The sequence below is a fragment of the Miniopterus natalensis genome, chromosome 4 (genome assembly GCF_054644295.1).
Source record: "Miniopterus natalensis isolate mMinNat1 chromosome 4, mMinNat1.hap1, whole genome shotgun sequence".
Taxonomy (NCBI): domain Eukaryota; kingdom Metazoa; phylum Chordata; class Mammalia; order Chiroptera; family Miniopteridae; genus Miniopterus; species Miniopterus natalensis.
Genome location: NC_142084.1, coordinates 88,529,103 through 88,556,571, shown reverse-complemented (window position 1 = coordinate 88,556,571; position 27,469 = coordinate 88,529,103). Strand labels below are relative to the sequence as shown.

Here is a 27,469-nt window from a genome sequence, read left to right as displayed (position 1 = left end):
CTGTATATCCCACCCATCGCCTTATACATCATTAGGTTTTCCCAGCGTGGCCGGTGGTAACAGCCAATATTTCTAGCCTTGTGTCAGCTTTGAGCACTGTTACTTCTAATTTTAGGGCGTGGGGCTTTCCCTGGCCTCAAATAGTTTCCTCATGTGCACTACTAACGAATACCTGAGGGGCCCTTCGTACAGCTCCAGAGTCCTCCCTTTAGGCGATGTTCTCCTTTCTAGTACCCTGTCCTGCAAACTCCAGCCACTTTGGTATCCTTGGATCTCAACTCGGGTGGTTGGGTGGGCTCTGCCTGGGTTCCCCGCCTTCCCCTTCCCAACATCCTCGTTTGAAAATTCTCTTAAGGCAGTAAATTGGGAACAAGTGTAGAGCTCACCTTCATTTTCCCATCTCTCAGGGATTGTCCTTCAGTGGCTCACATCTAACATCTCAAAAATAATTACCTTGTCTAGGTTCTGGTAGTTTTAGGTGGGGGGGGGGATGAGGTGAGGATGGATGAATCCGATCCTGTTATTCCATCTTAGATAAAAGCAAAATTCCTAAACCATTTCACTTTATTATACAAATTTTCTGATTTCTACATTTCCTCTGAACTTAATTCAAATAATGGCATTTAAAAATTCAACTATGCATTAAGGTCCAATAAAATCATTTATTATGAAAAGCAATTCTAATTGTAATAATCTCTTTTAGTACATTGATGGAGAAATATTACTTAAAAAGGTGGCTTATAATACACTAACAGTAAACCCGAAATTTCAGATGGAGAATTACCACTCTCTAAATAGTATACTACCATTTGTAATTCTAGAGACAAGGTAGGGAGGGGAGGGCACAGATAATAAATACACCTTAAACAGGAGCATTAACATAACTTCATATAATACGAGTTGAATAATTGGGTTAATGATTTAATGTGTGCTTTTATTTCACAGTACAGAAATACTAATCAAATACCCAGTAGTCAGGTGACGCCAAGCAGTATAAGAAAAATTCTCTAGAGTTAGTTGAGTGCTCTCCCCCTCCTGGGAGCATGCCAGTGCCTTTCCCTTCTTTTTCACCCATAGGCCTTCTTCCTGCGCCCTTCCCTTCCTGTACTTCTTCCCCCACAGGCCCACATCTCCTAAACTGCAAGGGTCCCCACGAGACTTGCAACCAGGGGAGCTGCAGGCAGCAGCAGCTCGTCCAGAGATATCCCCTTGAACCTGTCCCCAAGACTCCCTTTTCTCTGACTCCTTAGTGAGCCAAAGTAGCCCTGCCTAGGCTCTCTCCTGGTGCTGCTTCTGTCCTAAGCCCTTCCTTGTTTCACTATCCCCAGCTTTCATAAACATACTCTCAAAATAAATAAATAAATAAAAGAGTTAAGAGCAGTGTTTCTCAGATTTTTGACCTATCTAAGAATTAACTGTAGAGTTTCTTTCAAATGTAGATTTTCAGGCCAAAACCCATATTTTAATTTCGTAGGACTGGGATAGAGTCTAGGAATCTGCAATCCATTGACCAGCTCAGTGACTCTGGTAAGAGATAAAGAGATGACTGTGGCCTGGCTGGGCGTGGCTCAGCAGCTGAACATTGATCGAGGATCCAGAAACACGAGGTTCGATTCCTGGCCAGAGCACATGCCTGGGTTGCGGGCTCAATCCCCAGTCGGGGGCATGCAGGAAGCAGCCGATCAATGACTCTCTCATCATTGATGTTTCTCTCTCTCTCTCCCTCTCCCTTCCTCTCTGTGAAATCAATAAAGATATATATTTTTTAAAAAAAGAGAGAGATGACTGTGGAATTAAGCCTGCCCTTACTTCTTACTTGAACTGGATAAATAGATGACAGATAAAACAAAGTAAACATTATTAGGACAATCAAAGTAGAGGCAAGAACAAGCCAAGGTGTTTTGTCTTAGCTTAAGAGGTTCAGATCAGAAAAGCCATCCAGGATCAAACTAAAAAACCTGGGGATTAGAATCTTGAAAGCATCTAAGGTTTCAGAATAGGGGAATAATAATATGAGAGTGATTTTTAAAAGAATGTTGATTGATGGGACAAGTTGGAAAGCTGGAAAGCCAAGTGGAAGGTTTAGAATGAAGTGATGAAAATGAACAACAGGGAGGAGCTAAGGACAATAGAAAATAAAATGTCAGAAGACATAATGGTGAAAATGTTGACCTTGCTTTCAGATACCTAAGAATAGGAAGTTTATGTTAAACACATTTAAAAGCATTCGTTACAAACATAATAACAGCAACAACAACAAGAATAAGACTAAAATAATCTTCAGTTGGTTTTCCAGGTGTTTACTTGCAGGATTCTTGAAACTCCACAGGAGCTCAACAGCAGTTTGTATTGCCTGGAGGGATTATTAAAAAGAAGTGTTAGTGTTCTCAGTCAACACCAAGTCATCAGTCAGCATAAACTAAAAACAGGCCTCTACTGTCTTCCGTAAGGCAGATGAAGCAATGTTTGCATTCCGTAGCATAATTTTATTTATAGTTCTTCATTCACTGTTTTGACTTATGTTGATTTATTGTCAAAGATACAAAGGTTCAATGTCAAGAAAGAGACAACATCTACTTCTCCAAAACTACAAACTAGACATTTAGGTTAAAATGCTAAGGGTATGTCAGAGGGAATTGTTCTGGGGGGCGGCTGGTGCAGGGGGAGAGGGGGGTAGGAGCAAAAAAGTCAGACAAGGCTTCAAGGAAGAGGGAGTTTCAATGGGCTTGAAGAACAGATGGGATCCAGAAATAAGGAAAATAGAAAGTATGGAAGGAGGGAAGAAGTCTTTTCACAAAAAAATCTCAGGAAGAATTTCTTTTATATCAGAAACTGTCAATAAATTTTCAGTTCATAAAAATGGATAACTTACTAAATGCTCTAAAAGCAAATCTAAAGGAAGGTGACACTTGTATACATTCATTTCTTACCTTCTTTTAACGGGGTTTTCAGAACAAAGTTTTCTTTACTTTCGTGAACAAAAGCCTTTGAAGGATCAAAGTGTTTGATACCCAGAACTTTATTCAACTCCTCTTGAAGTTTTCTCTCGCTTTGCTTTGTTTTAGCAAGCTGACAGCGGAGCTTTGACACCTCCTACAGAAAAATATAGACAATAAACAGTTACTTAAGATGACGCTGGTGAAGTGTGTAAGCAATGTTACTGACAAATTCCAAAGTTGCTCAGCTCAAGTATCAAACCAAACGGCAAAAATCACTACTAGAGAGACACTTTAAGACTATGAATTTAGCCCTGGCTCAGTTGGTTGGGCACCGTCCTATGTGCCCAAAGGTTGCCGGTTTGATTCCCGGTCAGGGCACATGCCAGGGTTGCAGGCTCAATCCCTGGTAGGGGGCATACAGGAGGAAGTGGAACAATGCTTAGCTCTCACATTGATGTTTCTCTCTCTCTCGAAAAATCAATAATAATAAAAAAAAGACTAAATTTACAAAATGACCTGGAACAACTATGATATAGGAGATAACAAGTCATTTAAATCTTCTTGCCCCTCTACAGGTACAAGGATGTATTTCTGATAAAAGTTCATCTCTAACTTTAAGGCCGAGATCAACTTCCAGCATAAGAGCATGAGGGACTCCACTGACTTGCTTCCTAGTGAAACGAAACATTAGAAAGAGGCAACCATTTAAAGCCTCCATAAGTGGCTCTAAGACAAAAGAGCCAATGAAGAAACATCTATTCAGGCAAATCTACGAAAATGTGGTAAAAAGGAAGAGTCTGTGCTATTTGCACAAGCCTGCCCCCTGTGTCCCCACTGCCGCTTAGGAAGGTGAGAGCTCCACACTGGACTGCTGCAGCCAAGATCCCAGGGCTCCCTCCCCTGCTAGCTCCTTGCCAGAAGCTTTTCCCGTCAGGAAAAGCAGGGCATCAACATTTCTCATCTTGCCCTCAGCTACCTGTTGCATCAGAGAAATGCAAGTCAAAATTGCAATTAGGTATCACTTCACATCCACTAGGATGGCTAGAGTCAAAAAGTCAGAAAATAACAAGTTCTGCTGAGGAGGTAAAGAAATTAGAACCCTACTTTGTTGCTGCTGGAATGCAGGGTGGCATAGCTGCTTTGGAAAACAGCCCAACAGTTCCTCACGTGATTAAACAGTTACCATATGACCCAGCAATTTCACTCCTAGATAACCCAAGAGCAACAAAAACGTAAGTCCACACAAGAGCTTCTACATGGCAGTTCACAGTAGCATTATTCATAACAGCCCAAAGGTGAAAACAACCCAACTGTCCTTCAAGCAACAGATGAATAAATAAAATGTGCCATAGCCACAAAATAAAATACTAAGAATGAAGTACTGGTGCATGCTATCACGCGGACTAACCTTGAGAACATTATGCTGACTGGAAAAATCCAGACACAAGAGGCCACATATTATTTGATTAAAAAAAAAAGTCCAGAATAAGAAAATTTTTAGAGGCAGAAAGTAGATTAGTGGTGGGTGGGAGGAGTGGATGAGAAAATAGGGAGATAATAGCTAAAGGGTAAGGGGTTTCATTTTGAAGTGATTAAAAATGTTCTAAAATTGACTGTGGCGATGGTTACACCTATCTGTAACTATAGTGAAAACCACCGAGTTGTACGCTTTAAATGGTGTGTGAATTATATTTCAATAAAGCTATTAAAGCCCGGCTGGGTGTGGCTCAGCAGTTGAGCATCGACCTAGGATCCAGGAGATCGAGGTTCGATTCCCGGTCAGGGCGCATGCCCGGGTTGCGGGCTTGATCCCCAGCGCGGGGCGTGCAGGAGGCAGCCGATCGATGACTCTCTCATCACTGATGTTTCTCTCTCTCTCTCTCTCCCTCTCCCTCTTTGAAATCAATAAAAATATATTTAAAACAATAAAATAAAAAACTTAAAGGCCTAACTATTTTTGAACACTGCCTATCTTTATAGTATTTATTTATATCAAGGCTTTTGTTACTTTAAAAACAGAAATGGATGTGTAAACCTTTCTGAAATTTTCCAATCACTCTAGTAATTTTCAACATACTAACGAAGTAGTTAGAAAACTGGAGAACACTGACACCCATCTGGTAAGCACTCTAAAATAAAATAAATCCTTAATTCTTGGATGGATGTTCCTCTTTTCTGATAGGGAAGTCCTTCATTTTACTTGACCGTTATAAACGGAATAAAAACAGCCCTCTGCCGCGTCTTCCGTGGGACTGTTGCTCTACACACCGACTTGAGTTGGCTATTTTCATCTTTCAGCTTCACCACGTGCTTGATTTTTTGCTTTAGATTCTGATGGCCCAATAACTTAGCATACGAATCTCTCAGTTTATTGAGCTGGTCCTGAGCTGCACCATGTTCATTCAACAGAGCCTGTTTCTCTGCTTCAAATGCATCCAGTTGTAGCTGAAAAATAGATTTTACATCAAGTTAAAACTTAAAACTGTTAAATCTTACTTGTCTATGTTAACTATATAAAAAATTTAAAAATGAACATAAAACAGATTTTGTTGATATGTTCTCAGAGCTCTCCATAAATTCTGTGAGACTATTTTTTTTTTAAATTGTGTGGTTTTCATTTCAAAGATCATAAAAAGAGGGAAAGAAACAAGAAAAGAAGTCCAGTCAGCCAGTCTATTTGTATCAACTGGATTGCATTATAACCAGCACTCCTAATCTATTTAAGTGCCAAGATTAGCATTTCTGCTGCTGCTTTTTTAAGATCGGTGTATTAACTTGAGAAAGATCACAACAAAATAATTATCACAAATTTACATACATTAATGGTCAAAAGAGTCTTCTAAGCTATTAACTTGAAGTCTCTTACTAGGAGGTATTTTTTTTAGCCTATAAAGGCTTTATTAAAAAAATGTATGCATAATAATTTAACAAAGTTTATAAGCCATCTTGAATAGGAAGTTAAACTGGCACTAAATGCACAGCAAAATGACCTTTCAGGAAAACCAGGCCACTGTCCTGACTGTGAGAGGGAACAAGGTGAATTCCTAAAACAAACAAGAGTATGTTTAGTCCTAACTGACAAACCTGGAAAGGCTTTGTTTTCTCATATAGTTCTTCATAGAGGAGACGCCACTTATTCACCTCCTCCGTTAACTCTGCCACTGTGTCTGCTTCCCCAGCCTTCCTGTAAGGGAAGTTAATTAAAGACGTAGTGCAGTGCGTTAGAGACAAGGACTGAGGTGCGTGGCCCTGGGCTCTGAGCCGGGACTACCTTGCTGCCTCCTCCTCCGCCAGCTGCCTCTTCAGGTCTTCACCCTGCTGCTTGAGCTGGTTCTCCAAGTCAGTTACTTTTTGGAGAGAAGAAACTGTGATTTCTTTCATTTCTGCTTCTTTGAGTGCTGATCTGGTCTGCAGGTCTAGAAGCATCCTTGGTTTGAGAGAGAAGACGAACCCATTGAACATTTTACAGCCATTTTAACTACTTTTCATGTTTTCCTTTATTATTATTTCTTTAACTTCAGGACATCTCTTCAACAATTTTTATCTTTTTAATTAAATTTTTAATTTGCAATTTGAGATCACCCAAAGCAAGCCATGAGACCAGCTACAATGCCCTGCATCTCTCGGTAGCCGGCTTTCAGCAGCGTTAAGCCCTCTTGATGGCCCGCGGGCCGGAGTGTGCCAGGCTCTGCTTCTCCCACTGACCTTGCATATTCCTGGTTTGAGCTCTCCATGGCCAGCATCTGATGCTGAACATCCTCTGCCCTTTTCTCAGCCTTGGCCACTCGTTCCTGAAGTGATGAGTTCTCCAGCTTAAGATCTTCTATCTCACTAGCTGTTAATGCTTTATAGCTTATTAACAAGAAAACAAGTTAAAGCATTTTTCTAACTACTGTATATATGACAAATAGATAGCAGATGAATATACAGTTTGTAAAATTTTAAGTAAAACAAACAAAACCTTAGTATCTATCAATTTATGCATTTACACAGTCAGAACTCAGTGTTCTGAGGTCAGTGCTAATGAGCTTATACCTCATACACTGCTTTTCAAAAAAAAAAAAAAAATCAAGTGCCTACTACATGCAGAAAGTATGCATACAGAGATGAAAAAACCCATTACCAAACATGAAAATTATTCTAAAGTAAAAATTCTAAAATCTCTGTAATTACTCTGTTCATGTTCTTTTTGGGAAAATAGGCAAATGCCTCTCTTCAGGTTTTCACACACACACACACCCCAAAAAAAAAATTGGGGAAAAAAAAGGATATAATTAAAATTGTGGTGTTAGGAAGTAAAACTACAGAGCTCCTTAAGTTGATAAAACAGGGGACCCTACATTTCGGTTGGTGATTCAGAAAAGGCCTTTCTGAAGAATTCATTGTTTAGCTGAGCCATGATGCACAAGGAAGATTTGGGGAGGCAGTTAGGGAAAAGTATTTCAGAGGGAAAAGATGCTTAGAGGCAGGTCAAACATAGTGCACATATACTAAAAATTTGAACAACAGAGATTCGGCCCTTGTGCAAGTATCATATGCAAATTCATAAAGCATTCCATATTTTAAAGCAAAACAAAAAAACAAAAAGAAAAAATATAAGACTGGAGCCTAATAAATAAGAGAGGTAAGAGCAGAAGCTAGGGAAGGTGGAGGCCACTCATCACTGCAGGGCACCGCAGGGTCACCTGAGGTCTCTAAGTGTGTGGATGACTCCAGACACATGCGGAGAAGGGACTGGGGAAGGTGCAGGTGTGCCACATGGAAAGATTAACTAGAAGGCAATTATCAGTCCCAGTGAACGAAAAAGGCTGGGACTAAGGAGCTGGCAATGGAAATACGTGAGATCTCTTTCTGAGGCAGAATTTTAAAATTCCAGGAATAGATGAGGTGTTGGGAGAAAGAGAGAGAAAAGGATCAGAGATGACACTAAGATTTATGGAGCGAGAAGCTAGGGAGATGCCAGAGACTGAAATAAAAAAGAGACCAGAGGCAGAAAGAGACGGGGTGATCAAGAGTCGTTTTAGACAGGTTACATTGGGAGACTGTGAGATATCCACTTGGAGATGTCAAGTAGGTAGCTGGATACACGGGCACAGAGCTGAATGGAGATGTGTGGTTTGAAGAAATAAGCTTTAACGGTATTAGCATACTGATGGTGAGTGGAGTCATAGAATGGCTAAACACCTCCCAAGACACTATTTTTCAAAGTAATAAAAAGGGAAATACCTGTACAGGATTGAGAACAGCACTAAAAATTATATAAAATAAAATTTATATAATTTATATTTCTGTTCTGATGGAAACATTATAATTAAAATAGATACATACATATACATGACGTGTGTGTGTGTGTGTGTGTGTGTGTGTGCACGTATATATCTATGTTATACATAATGTATCACATAAAGATCTTGTCCTTGGGAAAGAAGGTACTATTTAGTGAATGGGCACTAGCAATTCATTATCCACATGGAAAAACAAAAGTAAATTTGATCTCTATATCACTGCACACACAGAAATCAGTTCTAAGTGAAAAAGTAAAATGCAAAACAGAAACTTTTAGAAGAAAAATAGGTGAATATCTTTATGTTCTTGGGATAAAAAGATGATCTTAAATGAGATGCAAAAGTGTTCACATAAAAATCTACAAATTTAACCACATTAAAATCAAAAGGAAATTAATATACCAGGCAACACTAAATGTCCATTTATGGTCGGTCATTGTGGAATTTAAAGTAATACCAATAATTTTATGTGTGTGATTGATTTTGTTGTTCGGTTTTCCCTAAACACCCCTCCCTGCTCTTATTATGCTTGAGAGTGCAGGCTCCTGATAAAAATACCTTTCGAATTGAGCAGTGACATCCCCAAGGTTCTGCTCTGCACTGTTACACCTTTCCTGCAGCAGCAGGGTGACCTGAGTCTGAGCAGCATTACTTTTCTCGAGTTCAGCTTCTTTCCTAAGAAAAATGAAAAATGAAAAGATAAACTGCTAAATACAAATCACTGCCCTAAGAAAGAGATTATTAGTATTCACCTTTGACACTATGGGTGTCAAAGGTGAATCCCACATCCCCGTTTACACTAGCTCCTGGATAGCTTAGATCTAAATTTATGGACGACATCGAATAGCATGTTTAGTATGTAGGGCTTCATCTCATCTTTCCTGTTCTGATTTTACTTTTGTTTTCATCTTCACTCACTTATTTCTACATTTATCTTTTTATATCACATGTATTTATGCAGTTAGTTTAAACACTCTTTTGGAAGAAAGTAGGATAAAAATACTCAAAGAGAATCTTAATAGCAACAGCTAAGACTAAAGAATGTGAAGAATTACTAGTCAAAAAGCATTTGGACTGAATAAAATTTAATTCTCTGCATGCAGACACTTAAGAGATACTAAGTACAGTAAAGACACTTTGTTTTAAAAGTTCTTTTGAAAAGAGTTATAGGATTAGGAAGATTTTTATTATATCCATAACCTACATACTAAATTGTTATTCAAAGATTCAATAACTTACTTAGTGGGTTATTTTGCATAGACAAAATGGCTTTTTAGTCATCTTTATAAATAATATCCATTACCAAAATGATGATAGAAATTTTTAGATATGCACATGAGTGTATGATAACTTTTAAAGAACATGTGGAACTAAAAACCATAAATAAGAAGCACTATTCACTTACAGGCTAAGTCTGACACTAGATAACAGCTGGTTGAATTCATTCTGTAATGAATAGGGGATTTAAAAATATACACAACTGCAGCTAAAAGCAATCAAATGGTACTAACGGTACTATTAATAAAGGTAATATTTTTATAATAAAAATAGTCTCTTTACTGCCCCCTAGAGGAAGCACTTTCAACTCTTTTAGTTTTTATTTTTAGCATAACATTTCCAGGCAGAAAGGGACCATAGAAACCACCTCATAAAACTCCTTTATTATCTAATAAAATAGTAAATTACAGAGATTAAGGCTGTCTTGCTCAGAATCACACAGCTAGTTAACAGACCTAGCCATAAATTACTTATCTCCTGACCTCTGGACCAGTTCTAGGTCAGGATAAATGATTATCTCAACGTTCTTTCTGAAACTGAGATCATCTATTCAGGTTCTTAAAGAAACTATTGCCTGAGACTGGTGTCAGTATAGAACAATCCCCCTAATTACATTTTGGTGCTGTTCTCCCAAAAGCAGTAAATATAAAAACCTTGGTGTGCTTTTTTATTTTTTATTTTTAAATCACTAAGCATTAAAAGAAAACAGAAGAGGCTCAGACTAGTCCATGCTAGAAAAATTTTAGTGATGAAATCCCAAAGATTGAAATAATATAATTATTTTATTTGCAGTTTGAATTCAATAATCAACCTGGACATTTTAATTTAAGTAAAGGTAATGGGGGACACATAATGTGATGAAAACAATATGAAACTAGAGTAAAAAACAAAACAAAACATAAGATCTCAGTCTTTCTACTTCTAATGATACATTTCTTATTTTCGAATGTTTCCCAATTCTGGTTGATTTTTCCTCATTTTGCTTTTTGACTGTTATTTCTGAAGTGTTTGTGTTCTCTCAAAACAAGTAATTAAAGATATAACTTACACTATGTGAAATGATGTACTTATATACAAAAATGGAAATGAGTCTTATAAGAGGGTGGGAATCTTAGTTTTTTGGGAATTTTTCTAAATCTATTATTGTTGTGCCCAGCCGGGTGTGGCTCAGCGGTTAAGCATCGACCTAGGATCCAGGCGATCAGGGTTTGATTACCGGTCAGGGCACATGCCCGGGTTGTGGGCTGCAGCCGATCAGTGACTCTCTCATCATTGATGTTTCTAGCTCTCTCTCTCCCTCTCCTTTCCTCTCTCTGAAATCAATAAAGATATATTTAAATAAATAAATAAATAAATCTATTATTGTTGTAACGTTAATGTCCAATCATTTTCAGAAAACATGAGAGTAGTTATAGGAACCCAAAATTTTGGCCATTTTTGTATTAAAACTCTTAAATTAAACCACTGGCTTTAAATAAAGAAAGGGTGTGGCTCGGACTTTGGCCATCACACTTGTTTGCAGGTACATCCTCTGCTTGTACTTTCTCTGTGGCTATTCCTTTACTGTAAAATGACTCTAACCTCACCCACTTGTGTGACTGATGTGTGAATCCCAAAAGAATGTACTAGAAGAATATTCTGTAAAATCTGAAGTCCTCTGCAAGTATGAGGTCTTATTAACACAAACCCCTTCAGCTTTTCTTCTAGAAGTTTCAGTTCTTCAGCTTTAGCTTTTGTTTCTTCCTCCAGCTGTTGGACCAGCTTTTCACCTTGCTGCTCCTTTTGCTGCAACTTGTCGAGCTCATCCAGAGCTTGCTTTAATTCTTCCTCAAGGAGATTCCTCTCTTTCACCATTTCCTCTTGAAAAGTGCACAGCTTCTGCTGAAGACTAGAAGATAATTCCTGCATCCAGAAGAGAACCAAGGAATAATCAGAAAGGTTTAAATAATTTAATTTAATAATTTGTGAGGCTTTATTAAAGACAGAAAAGATACAGATAATGAAAAATACCAAATTCAAGATCCTCAAGGAAATTTGAAAAAAATATGAAGATATCATATTCCCTTTGTCAGGGATTACATCCTATAACTTGTCAACATTATGATGTTTTATTTTAGTCTTTTTTCTGTGCAACACACATACACAAGCCTACTTCTCATAAAACTGAAATCATATTCTACAAATGGCTTTTATCACATATTTTTGTCATATGATATATAAAAGGACTATGATTTCAATGTTATATCAAAAAAATTTAAAGTTATAGGAGTACATGCCGATAAAAAGATATAAGTAAATTACCATTATAAAAAGTTTTGACATTATAAAGTGAAAACTGCCTTTGACTACTCCCCACCCCAACCTTGCTTTTCTCATTCCAGAGATAAACACTACTTTGGTATATATGCCTATGGTCTTTTCTCGTATATTTATATACTTTTTAAAACATAAGTTATATACTGTGTATTTAAAGGTCATTTAAAAACATAAAAATGGCTGTTGAGATATTTTCAAGTATAGTATATACAGATCTATTTAATTCCTTCAGTCGTTGCAGGTTCTTCAACAATATAATATTTATATAATATAATATTGCCTAACTCTCACAAAGGTAATTTATTATTTTATTTTATATTTTATTCTATTTTATTTATCAAATGTTTACATTTGTGCCAATCGTTTAAGTGAAAAACCAAAGGATTTCCATTTCTATGATTATTACTAAGATAGAACATATATTAACAGTTATAGGCTATCTAAATTTCTATTTCTAAGAATTATCTATTTCTACCCTATGCCCATTGTTTCTTAGTGGACTTTTTTCTCATTGACATGTAAAATGTTTTTTACGTAATCTGGATTTTAAAAAATTGTCAGTTTGTTTCTCGTGTAATTAGATCCCTTTTTTCAACACAACTGTAAAAGCTTATGTAGTAATCTAACAACAAGAATGTGCTGGGAAAGGTTTTTAAACAATTTCCTTATTTTGCTCCATCTGCTGCTTATAATTTTCTCACATTATCAATAACCCTGTGTCGAACATCTTTGTAGCTAAATCTGCTGCAAAACCATGATTATTTTCTCAGGATAAAGTTCCAAAAATAAAATTGGTGGATCAAAGGATATATACAATTTAAATGTGTTCTGACCACAGGGAAATGTACAACATAAAATAAGTAGTAGTTTTATTTTATATTGTAGAAAATTACCTTCTCTTGTTGCAGAAGTGAATCAGTTTGCAACTCTTTCTGTTGTAGCTTTTCAAGTTCTTGTTTCTCAAGAATTAACTTCTCTTTTAAGTTTTGTATTTCAGAGCTCAGGTTTTCATCCTGTTCTCTGCCCCTGTCGATGAGGTCTTCTGGCAAAGGGAAGCGTTAACAATGTTGTCAATAGATACTAATATTAGCTTTGAGCAACCCAGATTCCCATTATAGTTCATTCTCCATACGTATTTCATTAACATACATAGCATGTCAACAGAGAGCAAGTATTTTCAAAGGGAAAACCCCCCTCTATGTTTATATCATTACTCTATATGTTATATGATAAACCCCCCAAACCTACTTCTATGTGTCACCAATTTTAATTGGCCACCATATGGAGAAGTCGAATACTGCACAATAGTATATATTTACATCAAGACAAGCAATATATTAAAATAAACAGGACAAACATTATAAAAGACTAAAATTCTCATATGTAGAGCAGGGTTTTTTTGTTGTTTATATAACTATTTTAGAAGTTGTTTTTAAACATAGCAGTGCTTTTCTCAAATATTGCATGTAGTACTTAGCTAAAGAAAGTAAAACTGTAAACATACAATACCTTTTTCTTTTTTGAGCAGCTGACATTTAGCATTCAGGTCTTTTACTTGTTTAGACAACGTATCAACATTCTCCTCAAGAGACTGCGTAAGGCTTAAAACTTCATGATCCTTCTCTTTCAAATTTTCCTCTAACCGGGCAATGTCTAGCTTGTATTTTTCCACTTGATCTGAGGCACAACTGCATTAAGACAGATTATTATGAAGAGCACATTATTTAAGCACAGGGAAAAGTAACTGAGAAGATCAAAATGATGTATTCACTGCACTTCAACAAAATGAGGACCAATTTAAAACTACTGTCGATTGATATTACCTTATTTCTTCAATGTATTCTAAGAGTTTTTCTGTTTCAGATTTTTCATCAACCTTTTCTTTCTGTACTGAAACGCTAAAAAAAAAGGTGCATATATTAATATAATAATCACACACGATGCTTACTCTGTATCAGATACTATTTTATCAGGTAGGCTGATTCTTGAGTCTAACCTCTGAACTGTTAATTTATGTGGCATCTCAAGTTGACAATTTAATATAGGCAAATAGGAGACTTACTTTTTTTAAGTGAGAAAGCTTTCCAAATATAGTCCGATAAAGGGCTGTGATGATTAAGACTCATCATCCACAACACTCCAAGTGTTAGAAAAATAATCTTTTTTGCAGCTTTCCTGGTTTCCCCACCCCCACATGTACAAGATACCATTCTGTATTCCATAAAGCTTATGTGTTGACCTCCTCCAAAAACCTCAGCTTAAGAAATGGGCAAAAGCCTTAAATAGACATCTAACAAAAGGATACATATGAACGGTCAATAAAAATATAATTCACATTAATAGCAATAAATTAAAATCACAAATGAGATACTATTTCACAGCTATCAGAAGGGCTGAAATCACACTTGACAACATCAACTGCTGCTGAGGATGTGGGACCACTGGACTGGAACCATCACACACTCTAACTGGGCATGAAAACGGTTCATCCACTTTGAGTTTCTGAAAGTGTTATACACGTATCCTGTGACCCAGGAATTCCATTCTTAGGTATTTACTCAAGAGAAATAAAACACATGTCTGCAAAGAGGCACACATAGCAGTCTTATTTATAATAGAGACTGGAGACCCAAGTATTGATCAACGGGAGAAGAGTACACAGATGGAGGCTGAGTCACATAGTGGGCTACTACTCAGAAATTAAAAGGAACAAATTATCACACACACACACACACACACACACACACACACGTTCACAAACACGTGCAGACAATGATAAATGTGTCCCCAAAAACCAAACTAATCTATGACGATGGAAGTCGGAGCCGTAGGGGTGGGCCATTACAAGGGGATGGCAGGAACAGGGTGCACGGAGGGAGGGATGCCAGTACTCTCCCTTGTACTGGGTGGTGGTTATTCAGGGAAGACAACTGTCAAGTCACCAAACTGACTACTTGTGATCTGTGCGTTTTATTGTATGTCCACTGCAGCTCAGTAGTAAACACAGGGCTAGAGCTGTGCATTGAACACAGCCCCCTATACCAGTGCTTCTCAGTTTGGTCCACTTCACCTCTTCCGCAAGATCATGCCGTTAGAAAAATCATCACCGATACAGAGAAGCACATAAGTAACCAGAGTCATAGGTCTTTTCAGCCTAAAATGGTTGGGAATGAGTAGGTCTCAACTGTCACTTGGATAAAGAAATAAAGGCAATGAGAGGAAGGAAAAGAGGTAAGTATTGTGGGAAGGTTCAGGTCCCAGGAAACAATAGCAGGGGAGAGAGGTGAAACCCGAACTGAAGGCTTCCTCTTCCCTTTGGGCACTCACAGTTTCCCCTCGAGCTCGGCTACTTTCCCCTGAGACTCTTGGAGATTCTTCTGGGTGACCTGCAGTTTCGCCTCCATGCCTTGTTGCTTGGCCATCAGGCTCTACACAACAGAAATAGGTTGCAGGAAATAAGAACTCGCTCAGATCCACAGGTCCAGGCCCTGTGCACTCAGCAGAGGCGTCGCTTACCCTCATCTTAGCTTCTCTTTGGTTTCTAAGCTTCATCAGTTCCAGGCTCAGCATTCTCAGGTGCTTCTGGTTACCATCTTCAGAAAACTAAGTACGACAAACATGTAAAAGATTCAGAAATATCTTCTAAGTCCTATGTCAAATCACTTAAATACTGATTGACCTACCAATTATTGGGACTGTTAGTTGCCTGCAATACACTCTGACAGAGCAAACAGCCTTTGACCAACACCAGATTACTATTTATGCTATTGTGCTTGCCCCTCCTTTCACTCCATGCAACTTTCTGGTTTAATGCTGAAAGTAGCTTGGGTGGTCACTTGCCTCTATATGCTGGAATGTTCATTGCAAGGCTGTAAAACAGGCTTCTTGGAGAGGGTTGCATAAAGGGTGTTTACTTAACAAAACACATTTGAATTCCCTGGCCTACTTGGAATTATGTGAGGACTACAGGGTCCACCCCAGGCCAACTAAGTCAGATCCTCCTGGATGGGGCCCAGGAATCTGTTCCCTTCCCCGTGTTTCATTCTTCCGCACCCTCACTCCCTTTGAAAGCAAAGAGCCCCCAGCACATCACAGGCCCCAAATAAATGACTCTTAAACTGAACAGTGATTTATAGCTACCTTCTACTTCTGTAAAAAGCAAAATGACCACATTAAGTCCTATTACTATATTAATCCTGATAAACACAATTTATTGATTGAACACATTTCTTCATTTTTCACTTCCTTTCCAAAAGGATTTGAGATGGAAGCCTACTATTATTACTACTATTCATTTCAAAGAAGGATCTTTAAAGTGACTTCTAGATGTAAATTCTGCAACTTGGATTCATGTCCTTATTTATGGGGGCTATTTTGAAGGAGGGTGAGAAAATGTCAGACATTAAAACAAAAAGTAACAAGTTTGTTTCTAACTTCTTATGTATCAGGCAACATAATAAAAAAGATACAATAATAATTCCTACTGGAAGTAGCTTAATATTTAAGGTACGTTTAGTGAAGGAAAAAAAAAGACTAAACTAGAGTCTAAAATTCCCAAACAACTAGTATTTTTATTATTTATTCAATTATAATTATTATTGTGTGGTTCGAATACCTTAGATTTTAGTAGCTCGTTAGTCCTGGTTAGTTCAGTGACCTGCTTCTCCAGTGTAGCATTACTTGCAGAGAGAGACGTTTTTTCCCTGACGGCAGCACTTAGCTTTGCTTCCATCTTGTCCAGCTCAGCTTCCAGATCCTGGAGGCGCTTGTCCTGAGCACCACGTTCCTGCAGGAGGACACGAATCTGGATGGAAACAAGGTGATGAGTGAATGAATGATTCAATGACACAATGCCAACATAACTAGCTGCTACTGATAATTAAAATGTCAAAGTTCTAGGAAAACCAGATTGTGACATGCTGCTCTCAGGTATCCTAATTTCACTAGCTGTGTGAAGAATCATATTTAATTTATGATATGTCTTAAAAATCAGTAAGCATTTCAAGAACACAGGATTTTAATCACCATAAACTTCCTGATGTAATTAAACTCTTTATTCATCTTTAAGATTGTTACCTATAAGAGCTCTTATTTTCTCTAGGCCTAACTATATGAAATCAAATTATAATTTAAAATGCTAAATCACTTTTTTGTCTTAAGAAGGCAGAACTGGAATTCTTGGTAGGATGCAGTAGGCACGAACAAGCCATCATTTCTTCTGTAATTACTAGATGAAACCCAAACCCCAAATCAAAACCACATATTTCTCAAAAGAAAAAGTGGAAGCCAGAGACAATGAAATGGCATGCTTCAAACACAGGAGGGGAAAACCTGCCAATATAAAATTCTATTCCGAATGAAAAGCTTTAAATATGAAGGTGACATAGAGATTTTTCAAAGAAAAGCTGAGAGTGTCTGATAACAGTAGGCCTGCACAACAAGAAACACTAAAGGAAGCTTTCTGGTAAAGCAGAATGATCCCAGATGCTTATGAGATAGCACTATAAATATGGGACACAGACAGATTGACCAAAACAAAACAAAAGCTGATATGGCTATGTAAATATCACACGCAGTAGATTTTAAGGCAAAAAATACTACTAGAAATAAACGGGAATTTTATGGTAAAACAGTCATTTCAAGAGGAAGATATAGGCTTAAATTTGTTCTGTACTTAATATCATAACTTCAAAATATAAACAGAAAAAAATGACAGAATTAAAAGAGAAATAGACTAATTCACAGAGCTAAAATTTTAAAAGTACTCCTCTTAGTAACTGACAGAATAATATCAGTAAATATTTGGACAAAACTATTAACTCACTTGAACTGACATACATAGACCACTATACCCAACAAGTGCAAAATACATATTTTTCTCTAGTGCACAGAACACATTTACCAAAATAGACTATTTGCTGGGTATAAAAGCATCAAGAAAACATAGCTGTATTAAATCTTATGAAAAGTATTTTGTATTCTCATTGGCTTTGTGTGCATACTAATCTCAGTATTTTAAGCCAACATTGCTTAACTAACAATATATTAAGCACCACTTATATGTATATGGCTATGAACTTGATGCTAAGGACTGACCGGGCTTTAAGAGTCCCTACCATAAGATTCTCTATGCTCATAATATACACACTATGTTTATAACTGGTGTTTTTAGCATAGTATCATACAGCAGAAAAAAGAACAGTGAGATAATCTACATCATACATTTTGCAGCTAAAGAAGCTTAAGTTCCAAAAAAGTGTTTGTAAACTCAAATGCCTACACGACTAAGCGGATAACATAAAGAAGCAAAGAGGGCCAGGCGAGGACTGAACAAATGTGGGGTCTAAAGGGGCCATCCTGCACAACTGTGGTAGATTGTTACCCAGGAGGGGAATGTGGAAACACTGTTGTCAGATCTGATTTCTGCCAACAGATGTCAGAAATCTGATTGTTTTGCATGAAACTTTACATTTAAATACTGACAATTAATTCACATTAAAGGAACACACAACAAATAATTTGAAGCTTAAAATCTCTATTCTAAAAGATTAACTGACCCAAATGACCAGTTTGAATCCTGGCACTGCCCCTTACCTGCTATCTGAGATTCACCTATTACCCCTCCCCCATTAATCCTTTTCATGTATTCTCAATAAAATGATAACCAATATTATTAAAATAAATACAAAAGGATCAGGTAGCATCCAGGACAGAGATCTGCAAAGTTACCTCGACATATTCGTGGTAATCAATGAAAAGTTCTACTATAATCAATGAAAAGTTTTAGTACATCAAAAGAATAGGTCCACCAGAAAGAACCAGTAACGGAAACATGGCTAAAAGACAGAGAGAAAAGCAAGGCTGGAAGGGACCAGCTTATCCCTGCTGAGGGAAGTGAATGGGCTACTTGGGTCAGCTCTGATCAACAGGAACTTCTGCTATGGGGGAAATGCTTCCCAGTATGGTAGCCTCTCCTCACATGGGGCTACTGAGCACTTGAACTAACTGAAAAAATTGAGTTCTAAATTTTATTTAACTGAAATCATCACATATGGTGAGTAGCTACCACATAACTGCAGCCCTAAATCATTTTATCCCTGAGAAAGGCCTATACCAGTGGTGCAGAGAAATGTGTCAGGTTAGCACAGCTCCATCACAATCCAACCAGCCTGCTAGGATTTCATGCTCACTAAGCAATTCCCTAGCTAGTCACTCTCTTAACATATAGAGCAGCATATAGGAAAAGTAAAGGTAAATACTTGACCTATACATAATTGTAGTAAACCAACATATTGATTTTTAGTTGTCATTGTTTCATTAAGCAGGTTATCTTGAACCTGTCCCTTAGTATGCTAACAACTTGACTTGCCAGCATATCCCACTGGCAACCAGGCTCTGACGCGTGGTGTCGGAGCCAAGGAGTGATTACCCTGTAGGCACTGGTCTGGATGGTGTGTCTGCCACCCAGTGTGACTCCTTAAGCTGCAACAGAATCCCTGTCTCTTAATTCTATGGAACTCTTTCCATTGTATAGAGCACATTTATTTTCCAGTAAGTTGAAAGCATTGCTTACCTCTTTTTCCAACATCTTCAAGTCTTTATCATTCTTTTGAGATTCCTTCTATTTAAAAGTCAAAGAACAAGGGATGATCAAATGTAAGCGTAATGAACATCACAAATGAATTTGATTTTTAGTTATCAGAAAACACTGAGGAGTCCAAACTGTTAATTTCTATTTTAAACATTTCCCTGAGTCTACTAAATATTTTGTAGGTTCCTTACTAAATGAGGGAAAAGGTTCTTCAAATCTCAAAATATTTCAGGCTTAAAAGTTTTGATCCCAATAGATTTGTTTTTTGTTTGTTTATCTTCCTAACAAGTCCAGTGAAAAGAACAGCTGGAGCTTTATGACTAAAGCGACTGACTGCTTCTTTCTAAAGTTAAACAGCAATGCATTTTGAATATTTAATCATGCTATCTCAGAAAGAAAAGAATCTTACAAAGAGAAATCAGTTTAAACTTAAATAGCCAAAGAGGGGGGAAAATTCAAAGAAATAAAGAAAAACTGAAATGGTACAAGCTCCTAATCTACTTTATTCTAAGTACGACATAATTTTCATACTACATCTTTTTATATGCAACAGGCTTTTTGAGACTATGATCGAAAAACAGAATGACTATCTTTTCCATCTAAAAATGGAAGAAAATGCATACACATCTTAAATGAAATCTGTTTTATATGTTTTTAAGTGTGGGGGGGTTACACATCAGTCTCACATTTATTAATTTACCACCTGATGGCATTTTCTATCAAGAAAGGCCTATTATTTTGAGGTTTTGCACAAACTTGAGACTTGTTTTTAATTTAGTTTTCTAAGAGGGTTTTTGAATTCTATAATTAATTAAAAATTTCAGCCCAGACGGGCGTGGCTCAGCGGTTGAGCATCGACCTGGGATCCAGGCGATCAGGGTTCGATTCCCGGTCAGGGCACATGCCCGGGTTGTGGGCTCGATCAATGACTCTCTCATCATTGATGTTTCTCTCTCTCTCTCTCTCTCTCTCTCTCTCCCTTTCCTTTCCTCTCTCTGGAATCAATAAAGATATATTTAAAAAATAAAAAAAATTTCAGAACTGTTTCTCCAGGAAATTTACATCAATTTCCAAGAAGAATGTCTATATCACTGCTGCCCAAGAGAAATATAATGCAAGTCATATATTCATCTTCAAATTTTCTAGTAGCGATATTTAAAAAGTAAAGTTTTTTAATAATATATTTTACTTAACCCAAAATACCAAAAATATTATTTCAACATGTCATTAGTATAAAATTATTAGTGAGGTATTTTATATTTTTTGTTCTAGGTCTTCAATATTTGCTGTGCATTTTACACTTCCAGCACATCTCAATTCAGGTTCTAAATTTTCATCAGAAATATCTATCTGTATTTAGATTTCATAAAACATACAGGTGAAAAAGTAGATTTGCCTGCCTAAGTTGTTCTGAAAACATTTGAGAATTTTCCAACAACAGAATCAAGTATCAGCTTTTAAATATATGCATATTAATTAAAATTAAATATTAAAAATGTAGTTCTTCACTTTCAAATGCTCAGTAGCCACATGTGGCTGACTAATCATGTCCTTATTAGACATGCAACTCTTTATTCCAGAATAAGAGACACAGGAGTAATTGCCAAAGGAATGAACAAGTCTAAGCTCAACCTATGGCTTCAGTTTCCCAACTCGGAATCCTTATCACATTAAAAAATCAATTTGGCCCGGCCGGGCGTGGCTCAGCGGTTGAGCATCGACCTGGGATCCAGGTGATCAGGGTTCGATTCCCGGTCAGGGCACATGCCCGGGTTGCGGGCTTGATCAATGACTTTCTCATCATTGATGTTTCTATCTCTCTCTCTCCCTCTCCTTCCCTCTCTCTGAAATCAATAAAGATATATTTAAAAATAAAAATTAAAAAATTAAAAATCAATTTGGCCTGGCCCATATGGTTCAGTGGTTGAGCGCCAACCCATGTACCAGGAGGTCATGGTTCAATTCCCAGTCAGGGTACATACCTAGCTTGCAGGCTCCATCCCCAGTACGGGGTGTGCAGGAGGCAACTAATCAATGTTTCTCTCTCCCTCCCCCTTCCTTTTTCTAAAGTCAATAAAAAAATAAAAATAAAAAAAGTACAACTTGCTTTTATGAACTAATGGAAACAAACAGTAATAGTAGGCTCTTGCACAAGCAGTAACTTGAAGCCAATACAAATTTAATTTCTCACCATTCCTTGGCAGTTTTTGAACAGTAAACATCTTTTAGGCATTAGAATATTTTTTTCCTTTCTCTTTATCAGTACTTACCCTTCTCCCCAAACAAAAATAAAACAACTCAAATGATGGTAACTACAAATCAAAACATCACATAATTTTTAAACTTTTACTATAAAATTTATCTAGACATAGAAATGACTGAGAAGTGGAAACCATTTTGTAATTCTGAACTGGGGGTACATTTAAGCACAATATATTTAGCAGTGGTGTAGGCAGAAATATAAAACTTACTGGGGTCCTAATGATAATCTATTTCACTACTTTATAGGTTTCCTTATAAATTTAGTACTTAACCCAGTCTAGTGAAATGCAGTCCCTTTCAGAAATATTTTCAATGATACAGTTCATAAACCAGGTAGAACATAAGAGCTCCTCACCTTTAATCCCAACGTCTTAACTTTCCTTGCTGAAGCAGGCAAGGTAGTTTCTTTGTCAAGAGTAACATTTTGTTGAGATTCTGCAATAAATTGAACCACAGGCAAAACATAATTTCAAAATTTCTTACTGCGGCTATTAGTGAAGCAATATAAATTTATTCTTTTCTGGACTGTACATTTCCAAATAATTAGTTGCACATATGTTTTACACATCTAACATTTTTCTGATTTTTCTGTTGTTCCCTGACAGAAGGCCAAGGTAATTAGCAAAAGGGAAACTGTGTATCTCTGTGTCTCACTTCATTTTCCTGATTACACAGTTGTGTAAAAAGGAAGGCATTATTCTTTAGTTGACCCTCTCATAAATCAACCAAAAACAAAAATGTAAGTATAGTTGTAGTTTCACACTCTTAGAAATATCATAATGTCTTTAAATGTATATACTGTTAATCATAACTTAAAACTTTTGAGGCCATATAACCATTATTTTATTTTGGGATCCATTACCTTTTTGTTTTTTAAATCTTTGTGATTTCTGAAAGGATACCGGTCCTTTCAATACTTCTGAAGTTTTCACATCATAAGCACCTGGAGACGGTGCACAGCCTAGAGGAAACATAAAACATCAACTTCTCATCTAATGCTACTTACAAGTCTAAGTTAAAAACATGCCCAAGGAAAGTGAGTAACATAAATGTAAAAAATTCCATTAGTAAATGCTTTGTTCTTTCAAATGTAACATAACACCCATTTGATATGAGGAACAGTATCATCTTCCCAAATGCCCTTTATTTCAACTGGGTCAAAGGAACGCAGGCGACTGAGCAAAACAGCAAAGACAGTCCTGGGGTGAACATCTTGTAAGACCAAGCAACATGGTTTTCTTATTAGGATTTACTATAAGAGAGAACATATTTGGAATCAGCTCTACTCAGAGTCACTGAGGTTAACTAGTTTACTACCATTAGATTCTAGAAGTGAAGCAACTAAAAGTGTCTTAGCCCTCAAGATTTAGCCTGGAATAAATTTTTTAAAAAATATGATTGTGTTGATTTTAGAGAGAGGAAGGGAGAGAGATATATAAACACCGATGACAGTCATTGATCCACTGCCTCCTGCACACCCACTACCGGGGATTGAGCCCGCAACATGGGTATGTGCCGTGACAGGGAATCGAACCATGACCTCCTGGTTCATGGGTCAACGCTCAACCACTGAGCCACGCCAGCTGGGCTGGAATATAAATTTATAGTGATAATCCATCTCTGGCTAATATCAATACAGAAAATTTATAAAGCCATAGGCTATATTTCTATGTTCCAGAAATGTATATTGTGTAACTTCATGCAAGCAACTGGGGTCCCAAATTAAAGGCATTTCAGAGTGTTTATGCATAGCAAATGTAAGATCTGGTGGTCAGGGGCGACAATAATAAAAATGTCATTAGCATAGCCCTGGCCGGTGTGGCTCAGTATTTAGAGCATTGGCCCTTGCACTGAAGGGTTGTGGGTTCAATTCCCAGTCAAGGGCAGGCATGTACCTGGATTGCAGGTTCGATCCCTGGCCCTGGTCAGGGCACGTGTGGGAGGTAAACAATCAATGTTTCTCTGTCACATTGATGTTTCTCTCTCTCTCTTCCCTTCCCTCCCTCTAAAAATCAATGGAAAAAATATCCTCTGGTGAGGATTAACAACTGAAAAATGTCACTAGCATAAAGCTTTAGTTTATTGGGAATCAACAGAGTTATACTATTCTCTGAAAAGCTACTTACTTGAGTCCAGAGTTTCATGCAAATAAATAGGAGCAGCAGGGAATGTGAGCATTCCAAGGCAACTCCTACTCTCCCCTAAGTGTTTTTCAAGAGGGATGACAAAAGTTCATTAGATATCTTGACTAACAGTTTTTTAAAAAGTGAAACAACAGAAAATATCAGTGTGACTCACACATAGCAAATTCAAGCACTGTTTTCTGGTACTTCTGTTTCAGTTTTGTGTAGAAATATAAAGATATATCCCACATAGAGATATACAGTTTATTTCTCATCCTGGGACACAAAAAGTATTAAAGTCATTGCTTTCAATTCTAAGTAGGCTATAAAAACATCAAGAATGGAATTAAGTTTCCGTTCTTCTACCTAGAACAATGATCATTTATACATACTGATATAGATTCCAATCCTGGGAGCTTTCAGATCTAAATGTGGTCAATAAGGGGTAGAGGTAGTGTGTTTCCAATCAGGAGAGAGAGTATTAAATGAAGTATAGAATTCACAGGCGTATCTAAGCTTAAGGCAGACTGAGCAAAAAGCATCAGTCTTGGCCGGCTCAGATTTCTCACACTGCACAACTCTTAACACAACATGGAGTGAACGTAGGGTGAAAGGGGTTTCCCCCCAATTAGGTTAAAGGTGGCACATCTTAGAGCATCTATATTACTCATTTGGGATAGGGGCGGGGGTGTCAACGGGGAGCACATTATATTTTAAAGCAAACAGGAGACTTCAAAGAAAACTGCCACCACTACTGCAGGCGAAGCGTTTTTAGGGAAAGTGGGGATGAAGGGATGGTTATCTTTTGCTCTCTGTTCTTAGGGATGCTTTTCTGGAAAAGTGTGAGCAGCACTGTTCTAGACTTGGCAGAGCAGCCAGAAAAAAAGTCGTGCGGCCTTCTAGTGTTTAGTTCATCGTTAGGTCCACACTCCCAAAAGGGGATGAGGGCCAGCAAAAGGTGGGATGGTGGGCAGTAACTACGCAGAATCATGCAAGTTGAGAACAATTAAAACCATATTTAAAAACTCTTCTCTAAAGACTGAAGAGTGAAACCCTGGCCCGCGCGGCTCAGTTGGTTGAGTGTTGTCCCGTGCACCCAAAGGTCGCTGGTTCGATTTCTGGTCAGGGTACATGCCCAGGTTGCAGGCTCAGTCCCCGGTGTGGGGTGTGCAGGAGGCAGCCGACTGACGCTTCTCTTTCACATAGATGTCCCTCTCTGTATCTCTCTCTAAAATCAATAAAATTTATTTATTTTTATTTATTTTTTTTAAGCTTTCTTTTTTTTTTTTTTTTTTAAATATATCTTTATTGATTTCAGAGAGAGGAAAGGAGAGGGAGAGAGAGATAGAAACATCAATGATGAGAGAGTCATTGATTGAGCCCACAACCGGAGCATGTGCCCTGACTGGGAATCGAACCCTGATCGCCTGGATCCAAGGTCGATGCTCAACCCCTGAGCCACGCTGTGCTAAAATCAATAAAATTTTTTAAAAAAAGACAAAAAAGACTGAAGAGTCAAATTCGATAGTCACAGGTATCTAGATTCAAGAACTAGGTTGACAGCCTGCCTGTACCTACCATCCCTAAGACTGGGCATATGCTGTTTTCATGCCATAGGTCTTTCTCTTTTATAAGACTTAAATGTACTACATTGTAGACAAGACTTGTTAGAAATCTGGGGAGAGGGAACATCAGACAAAAGAAAAGGGATAACCTGGGAGATACCACAAGCTTTCTGGAACAACTTATATCTTGATCAAGGATAACCAGAAGCTAAGGCAGAAAGCGAATACTTCTATGCAAACAAACGCTTTATGCATTAAATTAAATAAATGCTTCAAACTTCCAGAACTTTTTCGTTCCTATTTCTTCCACCTCGAATGGCTAGTCCACCTTCCGTTTGGCCTGGCTAACTCTCACTCATCCTCCAGATCTCAGCCTGCGGTGGCCTCCTCTGGTTTTCTCTGAATCTCCCCGTCGGGTCAGAGCCCTCACAGGGGAGCCCGTGGGGACCCAGTTTGGTAAAGGCCTGCTTACACGGTGCAGGCATCCACGTCCCACGTGAGACAGCGCCTGTAACTTACCCACCTCCCACCTTAGGCAAGCTGCTTGGAGGCGGGGACTGTCTTAATCATGACTGTGTCCCCTGTACTTTGCTCAGGGCTGAGGTTAAGCGGTGTGGTGAAGAAAACACAGAGAGCCACTGGGGACGTGACAAAGGGAGCAAGGGTTTTGTAATTAGGATTCAAATCCGGCTTAATCTGCCCATCGGCGGACACTACCGCGGGTCAGGTCCTGTGGGGTCACTGGGAGAAGATCGTGAATAAGAACATTCCCGTTTGCATGCCGTCTGCCAGAGATTAAAGACAGGTGACCACGAAACGAGTATGTTTATATATCATGCATAGGTCACGGTTCCGCTCTACCACTGACAGGCCGCTCGGTGCCGTGGCAAAAGCCCCGTTTCCTCATCTGCAAAATACGGGCGGAACCAATACCTTCCTCGTTCGGCTGTTGGAAAAAAACAAACCAGACCTAGGAGGAAACATCTTAGCACAGAGCGAGTGTGTGATAAACGCCCGAGCGCTTCCCAAGCGCGTCCGAGGCGAGCGGGCTGCTGCGCTCACGCGCCGCAGGGTCCGGAGCCCAGGGCGGGCTTCACCAAGGCCCCGCTTCAGGCGCCAGGTCTGCCGGCTGGCTTGTGTGACCCTGAGGAAACCCAAGGCTCGGCCATTTCATCAGGAAGATCATGCGCAGGATTCTCTCTCCAGGACGCTGGGGGAATGAGAAGCGAACCAGTCATCTAGGTAAACATACAGTATGGCGCCTGGGCCACCGCCAAGATGAGCTGTCATCACGTCCTTTACAGTGTTTTTCCACCGATACTGCCGTAATTCTACAGTCGACAAACTGCCTTTCCCAACCTTCTTTCTTTTATGCCCGAATGGAATGTCCAGAAAGAAATCCACAAGTACAGACAAACAGCATGGCCAGCCCTAAAAATCGCTTATTTCTCTTGTGATGGAGGGAACCGAAAGGGGCAAGGGGCGTGAGAGCAACTCCCGTCCCCCAGTTCCTTCCCCCGTACGCACCAGAAGGGTCATTGAAGCGTTTCAGGGGCGCCTTAGGGAAGGACATGCTGACCACCAGCTCCACACGCCGGAGGGAACTGGCGTTCCCCGGCCACTTCCTGGTGCCGATTTTGACAATCCTAACTTCAAATTCAAATCTCCCGGCTCATTCCCCGCCCACCCCGGCGTTAGCCAATCGGAAAAACCAAAACTCAGGGCAAACCAATCCAGAGAAGGGACCTACAAAGAGCATGCGCACTCAGCTCTCTCCGGGTCCAATTACGTAGCTTGTGAGTTCAAGTTGCCAGCCTATAGGAGACCGTTACGGTCTCCGCGCCCCGCCTCCTCCCGCGTCCAATCACTCCTGGCGTTACTGACTTGTAACCTACCGCCAAGCAGCATTTGCGCAAGCGCGCTTCAACTCGAGAAGCCGGGAAGTGGGCCTGTGGCGTCACAAAGGGGGCGGTGCAGTGAGTTCCAGCCTCTCCGGTTCCAACCCTCGCCTGCCGTTCCTGGGATGTAAACTTCTCGGGTTTCAGTTCTTTCAAATTGGGTCCTGCCAGGATCCTGAATAGCCACTGAAAGGGAGAAACAAGCGCCCTGA

General features: G+C 38.7%; 1 protein-coding gene across 1 annotated transcript; it reads right to left on the bottom strand.

Annotated features, from left to right (window-relative positions):
* Positions 1-1,091: 1,091 nt before the first annotated feature.
* On the bottom strand, positions 1,092-26,990 carry HMMR (hyaluronan mediated motility receptor). The gene is made up of 18 exons (XM_016214009.2): positions 26,887-26,990; positions 22,534-22,632; positions 22,027-22,106; positions 19,392-19,439; positions 16,434-16,622; positions 15,335-15,421; positions 15,146-15,246; positions 13,642-13,716; positions 13,328-13,506; positions 12,712-12,860; positions 11,190-11,404; positions 8,783-8,899; positions 6,645-6,791; positions 6,211-6,366; positions 6,024-6,123; positions 5,208-5,384; positions 2,931-3,093; positions 1,092-2,353 (listed from the first exon to the last, which is right to left on the bottom strand). The coding sequence occupies exons 1-18, from the start codon at positions 26,930-26,932 to the stop codon at positions 2,334-2,336; spliced, it is 2,148 nt and encodes a 715-aa protein (XP_016069495.2). The 5' UTR covers positions 26,933-26,990; the 3' UTR covers positions 1,092-2,333.
* Positions 26,991-27,469: the final 479 nt, after the last annotated feature.